Source organism: Heteronotia binoei, chromosome 1 (genome assembly GCF_032191835.1).
Source record: "Heteronotia binoei isolate CCM8104 ecotype False Entrance Well chromosome 1, APGP_CSIRO_Hbin_v1, whole genome shotgun sequence".
Lineage (NCBI taxonomy): Eukaryota > Metazoa > Chordata > Lepidosauria > Squamata > Gekkonidae > Heteronotia > Heteronotia binoei.
Genome location: NC_083223.1, coordinates 3,120,612 through 3,134,334, shown reverse-complemented (window position 1 = coordinate 3,134,334; position 13,723 = coordinate 3,120,612). Strand labels below are relative to the sequence as shown.

General features: G+C 44.0%; 1 protein-coding gene across 1 annotated transcript in view; it reads left to right on the top strand.

Annotated features, from left to right (window-relative positions):
- The window catches only part of LOC132585434 (uncharacterized), a 52,615-nt gene that overhangs the window by 24,181 nt on the left and 14,711 nt on the right, over positions 1-13,723 (top strand). The window contains 5 exon segments of the mRNA XM_060257325.1: positions 505-689; positions 3,082-3,223; positions 3,725-3,910; positions 8,824-9,071; positions 10,302-10,464. Of these exon segments, the coding sequence (XP_060113308.1) occupies positions 505-689; positions 3,082-3,223; positions 3,725-3,910; positions 8,824-9,071; positions 10,302-10,464 (924 nt within the window).

Below are 13,723 nucleotides of genomic sequence, written 5' to 3'. Positions count from 1 at the left end.
TAGGGGCACCTTCTTTTGGGGCTCATAGAATTGGACCCCCTCGTCCAATCTTTTTGAAACTTGGGGGGTATTTTGGGGAGAGGCACTAGATGCTGTACTGAAGATTTGGTACCTCTACCCGCAGATCAATTCTCCATTATTTTCTATGGGAATAATAGAGTTCCCAGCAGACATTTCCCCCCCCCCCTCTTTCTGATGACCCTAAAGCGGGGGGGGGGGGCTCCAAACCGGGGGATCCCCTGCCCCCACCTGGGGATTGGCAACCCTACTCAGCTTCCTTATTTTAACTTCTGGAGAGAATTCAGGCTTGATTTGATCTAGAACCCACTCAGGTGTCTTTTGGGCAGCACTATGGTCTCTCTAAAACTCTCACCCTACATCACGTTTTAAATGAAGCAACTTTCTGTCAGCTTTCTTCAGTGTTCAGCTTTGACTTCTGTGCATAGTAACAGGGAATACCCTCGTATGAATTAAGATTCTTTTTTTTAAAAAAAAAATTCTCAGGTAAGGTCCAAGATGAAATTACAAAAGTGATTGGGTCTGCTCAGCCTCAAATTGAACACCGATCCAAACTGCCGTATACAGACGCGGTCATCCATGAAATCCAGAGATTTGCTAATATCCTTCCTATGGATTTACCTCATGCCACCACTGCGGACGTCACTCTGAAAGGATATTTCATTCCAAAGGTGATCGGTGTTTCCTAAGTGCCTAAACTTCTAGTCTTACGACATTTTATATCTGTTCATTTCTTGCCTACCACACTTCACAAAGAAGCCATTTTTCAGGTGCTGAGGAGCTCCGGAGCCAGTCTGATAAGTTATTTGTAATCTCCATTTATTTCAATGGGAGAGAATCTAAACACAGAGCTGGTCCATCTATTAGGCACACCTAGGCAATTGCCTAGGCCACAAGAGGTGGAGAGGCACCAAATTGAGGGCTTTTTTTTTTCTTTGCAGCAGGAGCTCCTTTGCCTATTAGGCCACATACCCCTGATGTAGCCAATCCTCCAGGAGCTTCCAGGGCTTTTAGTACAAGGGTCTACTTTAAGCTCTAGGAGGATTGGCTGCATCAGGGGTGTGTGGCCTAATACGCAAAGGAGCTCCTGCTAAAATTCCACCCCTGTAGCCAATCCTCCAAGAGCTTACAGGGCTCTTCGTACAGGGCCTACTGCAAGCTCCAGGAGGATTGGCTGCATCAGGGGTGGGTGGCCTAATATGCAAAGGAGCTCCTGCTAAAATTCCACCCCTGTAGCCAATCCTCCAAGAGCTTACAGGGCTCTTCTTTCAGGGCCTACTGCAAGCTCCAGGAGGATTGGCTACATCAGGGGTGTGTGGCCTAATATGCAAAGCAGCTCCTGCTAAAATTCCACCCCTGTAGCCAATCCTCCAAGAGCTTACAGGGCTCTTCGTACAGGGCCTACAGGAAGCTCCAGGAGGATTGGCTACATTAGGGGTGTGTGGCCTAATATGCAAAGCAGCTCCTGCTAAAATTCCACCCCTGTAGCCAATCCTCCAAGAGCTTACAGGGCTCTTCGTACAGGGCCTACAGGAAGCTCCAGGAGGATTGGCTACATCAGGGGTATGTGGCCTAATATGCAAAGCAGCTCCTGCTAAAATTCCACCCCTGTAGCCAATCCTCCAAGAGCTTACAGGGCTCTTCTTTCAGGGCCTACTGTAAACTCCAGGAGGATTGGCTGCATCAGGGGTGGGTGGCCTAATATGCCACAAAGAATACTCTGTCCAAATCATCCCTAATATGCTACAAAAAAAAAATAGCCCTGACCAAGTCATCCCTGTCACCTGCTTGCCTGCAGCATCAGAGTCTGCCATGACAAGCGGTCGACCCAGGCAGCTCCTCCGGCACCTGTGGGCAGCCCACAGAAAGTGTGCCTTCTTCCTGTCCCTTCTTTTGGGGGGAGGATGGGCAAGGCCATTTTTTAGGGTTCTTTTTGCCTCCCAGTCCACAGCTGTCGAGAGGTGAAGCACCACAGAAAGCCACAGCGTTATCCCCAGTCAGGGCAGCGTGAATGGGGGCAGCTTCCCCATGGAGCAGGTGAGAGAAGGAGGGGGTGGCACTTTCCCTGCAATGCAGGGTGGAGAGGAGATCAGGCAGCAGCGTAGTCATCAGCCAAAGGCGCCAAAAATCCTTCGGTTAGCTCTGTATAATTCAGTATTGGGGAGGGATGGTGGCTTAGTGGCAGAGCATCTGCTTGGTAAGCAGAAGGTCCCACGTTCAATCCCCGGCATCTCCAACTCAAAAGGGTCCAGGCAAGTAGGCGTGAAAAACCTCAGCTGGAGACCCTGGAGAGCCACTGCCAGTCTGAATAGACGATACTGACTTTGATGGAGCAAGGCTCTGATTCAATAGAAGGCAGCTTCATATGTTCATATGTTTGGGGAGGGGTGGTGGCTCAGTGGTAGAACATCTGTTTGGTAAGCAGAAGGTTCCAGGGGTTCAATCCCCGGCATCTCCAACTAAAAAGGGTCCAGGCAAATAGACGTGAAAACCTCAGCTTGAGACCCTGGAGAGCTGCTGCCAGTCTGAGTAGACAATACTGACTTTGATGGACCCAGGGTCTGATTCAGTAGAAGGCAGCTTCATATGTTCATATGTTTGAGGAGGGATGGTGGCTCAATGGTAGAGCATCTGCTTGGTAAGCAGAAGGACCCAGGTTCAATCTAAAAGCATCTCCAACTAAAAAAGGTCCAGGCAAATAGACGTGAAAAACCTCAGCTTGAGACCCTGGAGAGCTGCTGCCATTCTGAGTAGACAATACTGACTTTGATGGACCGAGGGTATGATTCAGTGGAAGGCAGCTTCAGATGTTCATATGTTTGAGGAGGGATGGTGGCTCAATGGTAGAGCATCTGCTTGGTAAGCAAAAGGACCCAGGTTCAGTCCCCGGCATCTCCAACTAAAAAGGGTCCATGAAAATAGACCTCAGCTTGAGACCCTGGAGAGCTGCTGCCAGTCTGAGTAGACAATACTGGCTTTGATAGACCGAGGGTCTGATTCAGTAGAAGGCAGCTTCATATGACCATAGTATGTCTTCAATTACTAATTTCTTTGATTTCTCAGGGAACATATATCATTCCATTGCTGCACTCAGTGCTGTACGATGAATCTCAGTGGGAAAAACCACTTCAGTTCTATCCGGAGCACTTCCTTGATTCCGAAGGAAAGTTTGTCAAGAGAGATGCCTTCCTGCCTTTCTCTGCAGGTAACTTCTTCCCAGCTGGACATTAGACACATCCATTCAAGACTAGCGTTATTCTTCAATACTATTCATCACTGTGTTGCTATATACTTCCGTCTGTCTTCATGTTTATGTATTTCATGGTCAATTGTTTTGGCATCATTCCTTAGGGGAAATGGGAGAAAAGTATTTAGAAGAACAGGGCTTCCTTGACCCTTCTGTATTCAGTTTGGTGTAGTGGTTAAGTGTGTGGACTCTTATCTGGGAGCACTGGGTTTGATTCCCCACTCCTTCACTTGCAGCTGCTGGAATGGTCTTGGGTCAGCCATAGCTCTCATAGGAGTTGTCCTTGAAAGGACAGCTTCTGTGAGAGCTCTCTGAGCCCTACCCACCTCATAGGGTGTCTGTTGTGGGGGAGGAAGGTAAAGGAGATTGTGAGCCGCTCTGAGACTCTGAGATTCAGAGTGGAGTGTAGGGTATAAATCCAATATCATCATCATGTTCTCCACCTCCTCCTCCTTACAGGTCGGCGAATGTGCGTTGGAGAGACCCTGGCCAAAATGGAGCTCTTCCTCTTCTTTGTGAGTCTCCTGCAGAGTTTCACTTTCCATCCAGTCCCTGGGACATCCAAAGAAGACCTGGACCTAACCCCTGCAGTTGGGTTTACAACACCTCCAATACTCTTCAGTATCTGTGCTTTGCCCCGTTCTTAAGATCAAGCAGTGCTTAGCTTCCCCTTCTTTTCTAGCACCCTCCTTTTCAGAATCAGCTGTGATGTGGTGCTTGAGAACAGAGGACTTATCTAGAGAACCGTGTTTGATTCCCCACCCCTCCTCCACATGAAGCAAGCTGGGTGACCTTGGGTCAGGCACAATTCTCTCAAGAGCTCTCTCAGCCCCACCTACTTCATGAGGTTTCTTTTGTGGGGAGAGGAAGAGAAGGTGATTGTAAGATGCTTCAAGACTCTTTTGGGCAGTGAAGGGTGGGGTATAAACGTCTTCTTCTTTCTCCTTCTCCTCCTTCTCCTCCTCCTCCTCCTTTCTCCTCCTCCTTTGTCTGTGGTTTCTCACCCACTTCAACTCTTCACATGCCCCACCAGCTAGATCAGAGACTTAATGTGGTTCAGAATTTGCCCTTCACATCTTGAGTCATTTACTGCAGAAATAAATAAATAAACCAATATTGCTTCTGTGATTTCTTGTGTTGACAATTTACAAATCCCTTTGAGTCAGCAAGACAACAGCAATGTTGGGTGTAGTGTAACATTCACTTCTAAGTGAGATCCATCCAACTGTCTCAGATATGTAGACAAAACAAATATATTTCATTCCTGCTATGTTTTGGGCCTTAGACCTGCTTCACAACTCCATCAGGTCTCTAGATTTGCTTAGTTGTTTCACTAACTCTGGAACTTGTTTCAGCAATGATATGGTCTGCAAAACAAAGACCTAGAGTTCATTGAATGAGAAAGCAAACCCAAGTGACTTATTTGTGAAACAATTTTGGGGGTCGAGAATAGGGTTGCCAAGTCCAATTCAAGAAATATCTGGGGACTTTGGGGGTGGAGCCAGGAGACATTAGGGGTGGAGCCAAGATCAAGGCTGTGACAAGCATAATTGAACCCCAAAGGGAGCTCTGGCCCTCACATTTAAAGTGACGGCACACCTTTTCAATGCCTAACTTCCATAGGAAATAATGAACGATAGGGGCACTTTTTGGGGGGGCTCATAGAATTGGACCCCCTGGTCCAAACTTTTTGAAACTTGGCAGGTCTTTTGGGGAGAGGCACTAGATGCTATACTGAAAATTTGGTGCCTCTACTCCAAAAAACAGCCCCCCCAGAGCCCCAGATACCCACGGATCAATCCTCCATGATTTTCTATGGGAATAAATCTCCATAGGGAATAATAGAGTTCCCAGCAGACATTTCCCTCCCCTCCCCCTGCTTTCTGACGACCCTGAAGCGGGGGGAGGACCTCCAAACCGAGGGATCCCCTGCCCCCACCTGGGGATTGGCAACCCTAGTCGAGAATAGGGTTGCCAGATCCAGGTTGGAAAGCTCCTGGAGGTTTTGGGGTGAAGCCTGAAGAGAACAGGAACCCAACTGAGGCACAGAGTCCACACGGCAAAGCCTCTATTTTCTCCAGTGGAATTAATCTCTGTAGTCTAGAGAATCCTCAGGTCTCACCTGAAGGTTGGCATCCCTAGCTGAGAAAGAGAGCCAAGAAGTACATCTACTGGTTTGGAACGAATGAAGCATGTCTGGGGGTAGAAAGATATTTTCCCACAGTCTGAGACATGGGCTGCATTAGAAGAAAAGAAAGTTACAGTCTGTTTGCAGGAATCCCTTGATACCATTGGATACCAGCCACTGATTTCAGCCATTCCACTCTGGCCTGTTTCTGGCCTTTTTCCTCATACAAGACACAAGGAAAAGCCCCTTTCAGTGAGGAAGGCTTTGGGCCTGGCTACGGTTGCCAAGTTCCTCGGCTGTTGCAGCAGGGGGACTCTTCTCTAGGGCACAAAGTCCGTACAATGCAGTGACATCACCCAGAAGTGATGTTATCATGCCAGGGACATCATGCCAGGGACACTCTAGGATTCATGGTGAAACTTCATGGTACCATAAAGTTTTACAGCGAATCCTAGAGCATCCCTGATGCAATGTACCTGCCGCAATGATGTCACTTCTGGGTGATGTCATCGCACAGAGCATCTTGCATGGCAGGGGGGCTCTTTTGGGGAGGCATGGCTCTTTTGTTCCTCTTCTGTTACACTTGGCTTGTAATGCTGGTTATCATATTTCACTAAAAAAACAACAACTCTCCCACCAAAACTGAAGAAGACTGCAAGAGTTCCCCCACCCCCTAAGTTCTGGTACGTCTTCTGAGACTCAGTGCAGGGCAATGGTTCAAGGCCAGGCCTACCAATATAGTGGACTGAGGTGGTTAGACTGGTTCTCCTGAGGCCAGGTCTACCAACATAATGTGAAGGAATAGGTAGACCTGTACTCCAGAGAACAGGTCTACCAATATAGTGGAAGGGGGTGGGTAATTTGTACTCTGAAGGCCAGGTCTACCAACATAATGTGAAGGAATAGGTAGACCTGTTCTGCAGAGGCCAGGTCTACCAATATAGTGGAAGGGGGTGGGTAGATTTGTTCTCTGAAGGCCAGGTCTACCAACATAATGTGAAGGAAAAGGTAGACCTGTTCTCCAGAGGACAGGTCTACCAATATAGTTGAAAGGGGTGGGTGAGATTTGAGTTGATTCTATTTCCTCTTATGTTTAAATTATTCTTAAAGTTTAAATATAATTAAAAGAATTTATTCTGAGATTTTTACAAGGTGGTGGAATCTTCTAAAAAAAACGCTCTAATTTTATGCGATAATCCAATGAAGACTCGCCCACTACTTGGGGTAACGTTTCAAAAATACATTGAAAATGTATACAATTGAAATACATTGAAAATGACATGATAGAGGTTTACAATATGACATGATAGAGGTTTCAAAAATACATTGAAAATGACATGATAGAGGTTTACAAGATAATGCACGGGATGGAGAAAGTAGAGAAAGAAGTACTTTTCTCCCTTTCTCACAATACGAGAACTCGTGGGCATTCGATGAAATTGCTGAGCAGACAGGTTAAAACGGATAAAAGGAAGTACTTCTTCACCCAAAGGGTGATTAACATGTGGAATTCACTGCCACAGGAGGTGGTGGCGGCCACAAGCATGGCCACCTTCAAGAGGGGGTTAGATAAAAATATGGAGCAGAGGTCCATCAGTGGCTATTAGCCACAGTGTGTGTGTGTGTGTGTGTGTGTGTATATATATATATATATATATATATATATATATATATATATATATATATATATATATATATATATATATATATATATATATATATATATATATTTGGCCGCTGTGTGACACAGAATGTTGGACTGGATGGGCCATTGGCCTAATCTAACATGGCTTCTCTTATGTTCTTATGTTCTTAAAAACAATGGAACGTTAAAGGACGTTTGGTGTTCTTTGACAATGATTAATTTATAAAGAAACGATGTATGGATTACAGTTTAAAAGACATGATTATTGGATTATAACCTTTTTTTTCTTATTTCTAATGACTAAGAAGAAATATCATGAAGACAGATTATAACTTTTGAGATGTTCGGAGAAAGATTTTCTAGTAGACAAAGTTTATTACCTTATAACAAATTAGATTACGGGGACGTTTGATAAGGGGGCATGCACTGCTGGGGGTCACAAAAGGGGTGGGTGGGGAAAATGTTATATATGTGTATGAACATTTAAGGACAAATGAAGATATGTTATTACAATATATTACAATAAATTGGTTTAAACAGAAGACTCACCCACTACTTTAATGCTACTAGGTCTTTTTCACTCTTGAGGTAGAATTTCTGCTCAGAATACTGTGGAACTTATTAGAGGAAAGATTGTTCTAGACCTTCTGAAACCAGTTGTCTAAGTAAGGACAGTGCCCTCAGAGCAAAGTGCTCTCAGTACCCCTCTCAGTGAAGAGTGCTTCTGAAAGAAGCAGCGGGTTCCACTACCACTGCCTCTGCTCCGGTTAGTGTTATCAAGGCTGCCTGTGTCCCCAAACCATGTTGAAAACCAGACTAAAATGCAGACAACTGAATGACTGGAGTTGTTCAGTCACCAACCAAGGTATATTTGTAGGCAAGCAAAAGGGCCTCTGTGTGATAGGAAAGGGGCATCTAGAGAATGTCATCATGGGTTGTAGGCCTGATACAATGCAGCAATTAATGGAAGATTAACTTTCCCCAGCCACTCTTAGCCATCACAGATAAACTTACACAATCCATACAAAAGTGTATCACGATGTGCAAATCAGTCCAGTACCACACTGCAGAAACAAACAAACCTGACAGGATTGCAGTGAAGAATTAAAAAGCAATTAATACCATCAACAGCAAAATGTCAGCAAGGAATTCAATGGGAGGAGAATTCAAGCAGTTCGTAACACACATGAAAAATTCAGTGCACTAGTTCTCCAAGAGGATTCGGCAAAGCTATTCTCAAAACTGGCAGAACTTACATAATCCATACAAAAATGTACCATGATTTGCAAATCAGTCATGTAACACACTGCAGAAACGAACAAACCCCTTTCAATCCCTGACGGGATTGCAGGGAAGAATTAAAAGCAATTCATAGCATCGATAGCAAAATGTCGGCAAGGAGTTCAATGGGAGGAGAATTCAAGCCGTTCTTAAGACACATGAAAAATTCGGTGCACTAGTTCTCCAAGAGGATTCGGCAAAGCCATTCTCAGAACTGGCAGAACTAATGAGACAAATCTGCCAGTTTCAAGTGCTGGGTCTTCAGAAAGGAGTTCAAAGTATTAAAACCTGTTCTGCAAAGCTTTCTTCTAAGGAGCTAGACACCAGCCACCTACATAATAAGTAAAGGAAAGACTAAACCATTATGGATGGATTAAATTATTACAGCTAAGAAGCTGGAAGGGGAGGAAGGGTAGATTCTATTTTATAGGAGAGTTATCATTGATTTACTAGTGGTGTTAACAGGAGGCAGAATGACTATTTATTCTGCTCCTTTTAGCTGAGACTGTCCTAGATCAAATTGTGTTTTACCACGCTCCTTGGAATCACTTTGGGCCATTTCTCAGGGCATGGATTTATTGGATCCAGTTTCCCTGTTGTTGCTATTTGTCCTTTCGGTGGCATTCTTTTTGAAAACGGGCAATTTCTGGAACACCAGCAAGGAAAATCTCCCTCCAGGACCAAGACCATGGCCCCTCATTGGAAATCTCCACCTCGTAGACCTGAAGAGGCCTTATAGAACCATGTCCCAGGTAAACATTTTTTTTCTGTTCTTTCTGTGCCACTCATAGGGTTTGTGTTATATGGGTTCCCTCAGAACTCTGTAAAGCATGATCAGTGTTAGAGAGCATATAAGTTAAATTACATATAAGTTAAATAATTAGCGAAATGAATTCTTAAAAAAGGCGACCGCTTTTCCATTACAGACTTATATTGAGGTGTTATAGCATCTGACTGCACCTCTTCAGTGATCTTATCAATAGTGAAATAATCCCAGAAGTTGACATACCAAACCTAAATATTGGGAGACTGCACATCTTTCCATTGACAAGCGATGACCGCTTTAGCTGCTGTATTTATTTATTTATTTATTTATTGCATTTATATCCTGCCCTCCCCACCAAAGCAGGCTCCGGGCGCCTAAAAACAACATTAAATATCCACAATAAAACAATAAAACCATAAAGCAATTAAAACAATTACAGTTTTTAAATGCAGTCATTATATAGAAATGGTTTCTGGTTCCGGCGAAGCGAGGCAGTAGTGTCTCGAGCAGTCAGTGCCGAGACGGGCCGTACCAAGTGGTTTTGGGGAGCCGTTAGTTCCCAACAAAGCTCCAGTTAGGGAGCAGTGTTGGCAGAAGGCTACAAGGAATGGGTTCTGGGTTTTTTTTTTTTTTTGACCTCCTGGTCCCCTCCCTGCATTCCTTTGCACCAGCCGACTTTGGGTGCCATTTGGTGCCTCTGGTACCAGAGGAGAAGGTGGAAGACGAGTTTTGAGGCAGAACCAGATTCCCATAGATTTAGAAGAATCAAACTTGGAGAAAATGGAATCTTAACACCTGTGATCTTAAAAATTTCCTGAATTGCCTGTTTCCCAAAAAATGGTAATCACAGGGCAAGACCACGAAGCATGAAAAAGGTTGCCTTAGAACTACAACCTTTCCAACAATGTGGGGGCAGGTCAGGGATTGAGTGCGAGAGTTGAGCAGGGGTTAGGTACCATCTAGAAATCACCTTATATATTTGGAGCCTAATATTAAAAGCAGGTGATGTGTATACAGCAGTATTCCAAATACGACCACATTGTACTTCAGATAGAAATACACCTAGATTCTTATGCCAAGCATTTTGACAATTATGAAAAAAAAAAGGAATTTTCGGACATGTCAGCATATTAAATTGGTTCTTAACTGGTGTTTTTCTGGTTGTGTTCCCAAAGACCTTACCTATCTTTTTTCACTATTTAAAATTGCATTTCAGCTATCAAAGCGGTATGGTCCTGTCTTCAGCTTCCAACTGGGATCCCAGAACATGGTCGTTCTGACAGGCTATGAGACGGTAAAGGAGGCCTTGGTGAACCAGGCAGACGCCTTTGCAGAGAGGCCCATCGTCCCATTGTTTGAAGAGTTTGCAAAAGGCTACGGTGAGGACGTCTTTGGAATAATAGAAAGTCTCGCTTACATAAGCATGACCATAGCCAATTATCCTAGGAGAGGGGTGTCAGACTCATTTCTTACGAGGGCCGGATCTGACCTAAACGAGACCTTGTTGGGCCGGGCCATGTGTGTCATAAAATGGAATTTATTTATTATTTTATTTATTCCTCGCATTTATATCCCACCCTCCCTGCCGAAGCAGGCTCAGGGTGGCTAACAACAATCAAACCCAAAGCAAACAATTAAAATTAAAATAATAATAATAATAATAATTATAATAATAATAATAATAATAATAATTATAATAATAATAATAATAATAATAATAATAATAATAATAATAATAATAATAATAATAATAATAATAATAATAATAATAATAATAATAATTTATTTATATCCCGCCCTCCTCGCTGAAGCAGGCTCAGGGCGGCTAACAGGACATGGTATATACCATGATTATTATACAAAGCAATTGTAAAATACGATTAATAAACACATTTAAAAACAGTTACATAAAATTTTTAAAACTACAATAAGTTAAGGTGTTACATTCAGTAAGGAATATTCCGATTGCTAGATGTCGCTTTCAGGGTTCCTTATAAGCCTGCAGAAAGAGGGTGGTTTTGCAAGCCCTGCGGAACTGGTTAAAGTCCCACAGGGCTCGAACTTCCTCCGGTAGCTGATTCCACCAGTGGGGGGCCATTAATCATAATCAATTAACAATTTAAAAATGATTTAAAATAGTTTAAAATAATTTAAAACAATTTTAAAAACAATTTTTGGTGCTAGCGTTGGTACCATTACATTCAGCGATGTTGGGCATCTACTTATACTGTAGTTTAACTAAAGGCAAGTCGAAATAGAGCTGTTTTACAGGCCTTGCAGAACTGGGCAAGGTTCCGCAAGACCCTTACATCTTCTGGGAGTTGGTTCCACCAGTGGGGGGCAGCAATTGAAAAGGCTCTTTCTCTGGTAGCCTTCAGCCTTGCCTCCCTTGGCCCGGGGATTGACAGTAAATTCTGCGATCCAGATCTAAGTACCCTCTGGGAAACATGTGGGGAGAGACGGTCCCTAAGGTAGACAGGTCTTCAGCATATAGGGCTTTAAAGGTAATAACCAGCACTTTGTAGTGAATCCGGAATACTATTGGCAGCCAGTGCAGTTCCTGCAGCCTTGGCTGTATGTGCTCCCGTATAGAGAGACTCAATAACAGCCTGGCTGCTGCGTTCTGCACCAACTGCAGTTTCTGGATCCAAAACAGCCCCATGTAGAGAGCATTACAGTAGTATAGTCTTGAGGTGACTGTTGCATGGATCACAGTTGCTAGGTCGCTGCGCTCCAGAAAGGGGACCAATTGTCGTGCTCTCCTAAGTTGGAAAAAGGTGGATTTTGCAGTGGCTGCTGTCTGGGCCTCCATTGGCAATGTGGGCTCCAGTAGCTTCTGACTTTGGGCGCCGATATCAGTGGTGCCCCATCGAAAGCTGGTAGAGGGATTTCCCTTCCCAGACCACCACAACTCAAGCAAAGGACCTCTGTCTTCATTGGATTCAGCTTCAGATGACTCAGCCTGAGCCACCCTCATGGCCAGGTAGCAGAGATATAAATGTTATAAAGCACACAAATACTACCTAAATATTTTTAAACACTTAAAATAAAACATGCTTAAAACATTAGCACTCATTGGTCTTAAAGGTGCCCTTTCTTTGTATCTCTCCCATGTGATCTAGGGAACAGGGCAAAGGAAGCTCTAACTCTTTCCTTCCTTCCCCAGGGGGCCAGGATGGGGAGGAGCCTCAGCCAATAGAAGGAAGAGAGGCTTGGCTCAGTAGCTCTGCTGTGTGATTGAGAGAGCCTGGCAAAGCAAGCTATCCTTCTCTCTCCTCCTCAAGGGAAGAACTCCAGCCAATAGAGAAAATAGAAGTTTTGCTCTGTAGCTCCTGTGCAATTGAGCAAGACTGGAAAAGCAAACTGTGATGCAGAAGGAAGCAGATGACAGCCAGTTGCTCAGGGACCTGATAAGAGCCCTCTGGGGGCCTGATTTGGCCCCCAGGCTGCATGTTTGACACCCCTGTCCTACGAGATATGCAAAGTGTGGTTTTCCCACCCAAGTCTATAGATGTAGGCTGGTTTAATCAACAGCTTGAAAACAGTTTGCCAACTTTTCAGCCCTTATATATAGATCTGCAGGCATTAGAAGGTGGAAAAAATTTATCACCATGTGTGAAAACATTCACCAGTTGATTTCTGCAGATCAAACAACTGTTAATCTTCATCCTGGCCTAGATGGGGAACTCTTGCTCCTCAAGTAAGGTTGCCAAGTCCAATTCAAGAAATATCTGGGGACTTTGGGGGTGGAGCCAGAAGACTTTAGGGGTGGAGCCGGGAACAAGATTGTGACAAGCATAATCGAACTCCAAAGGGAGTTCTGGCCATCACATTTAAAGGGACCACACACCTTTTAAATTCCTTTCCTTCGTTGGAAATAATGAAGGATAGGGGCAACTTTTTCTGGGGCTCATAGAATTGGACCCCCGAGTCCAATCTTTTTGAAACTTGGAGGGTATTTTGGGGAGAGGCACTGGATGCTATGCTGCAAGTTTGGTGCCTCTAACTCAAAAAAACAGCCTCCCCAGAGTCCCAGATACCCCCAGATCAATTCTCCATTATACCCAATGGAAATCAGTTTCCATAGGGAATAATGGAGTGCCCAGAAGACATTTCCCTTCCCTCCTCCTGCTTTCTGATGACCCTGAAGTGGGGGGAGTGCTTCCAAACCAGGGGATCCTCTGCCCCCATCAAACAGGGGGCAGAGGATCATCAAACAGGAGGATTAGATCAAACAGGAAACCACAGTGTACAGATTGGGTAAACTAGAAAGAAAACACTGCGAAATTTACAAGCTTTGAAACAAATTAACATAAATACTTTATATAGCCAATTCATTGGAACTAATCAAAAACAATTGTCAAACAGAAATCCAATTGGCTCAACAAAGCTCAAAGTTCAGCTATCGTTTCTCTAGTTCCAAGGAGATATTTTCAGCGCTGTGATATGCGTTGAGAGAATCACAGCATTGAAAGTATCTCTTTAGAACTAGAGAAATAATAGCTGAGCTTTTGAGCTCTTTTGAGCCACTTTGATTTCTGTTTGATCATTGGTTTTGATTAGTTCCAATGAATTGGCTATTCATGTGCATCTGTTTCAAAGCTTGTTAATTCCACAGTGTTTTCTTTCCAGTTTACC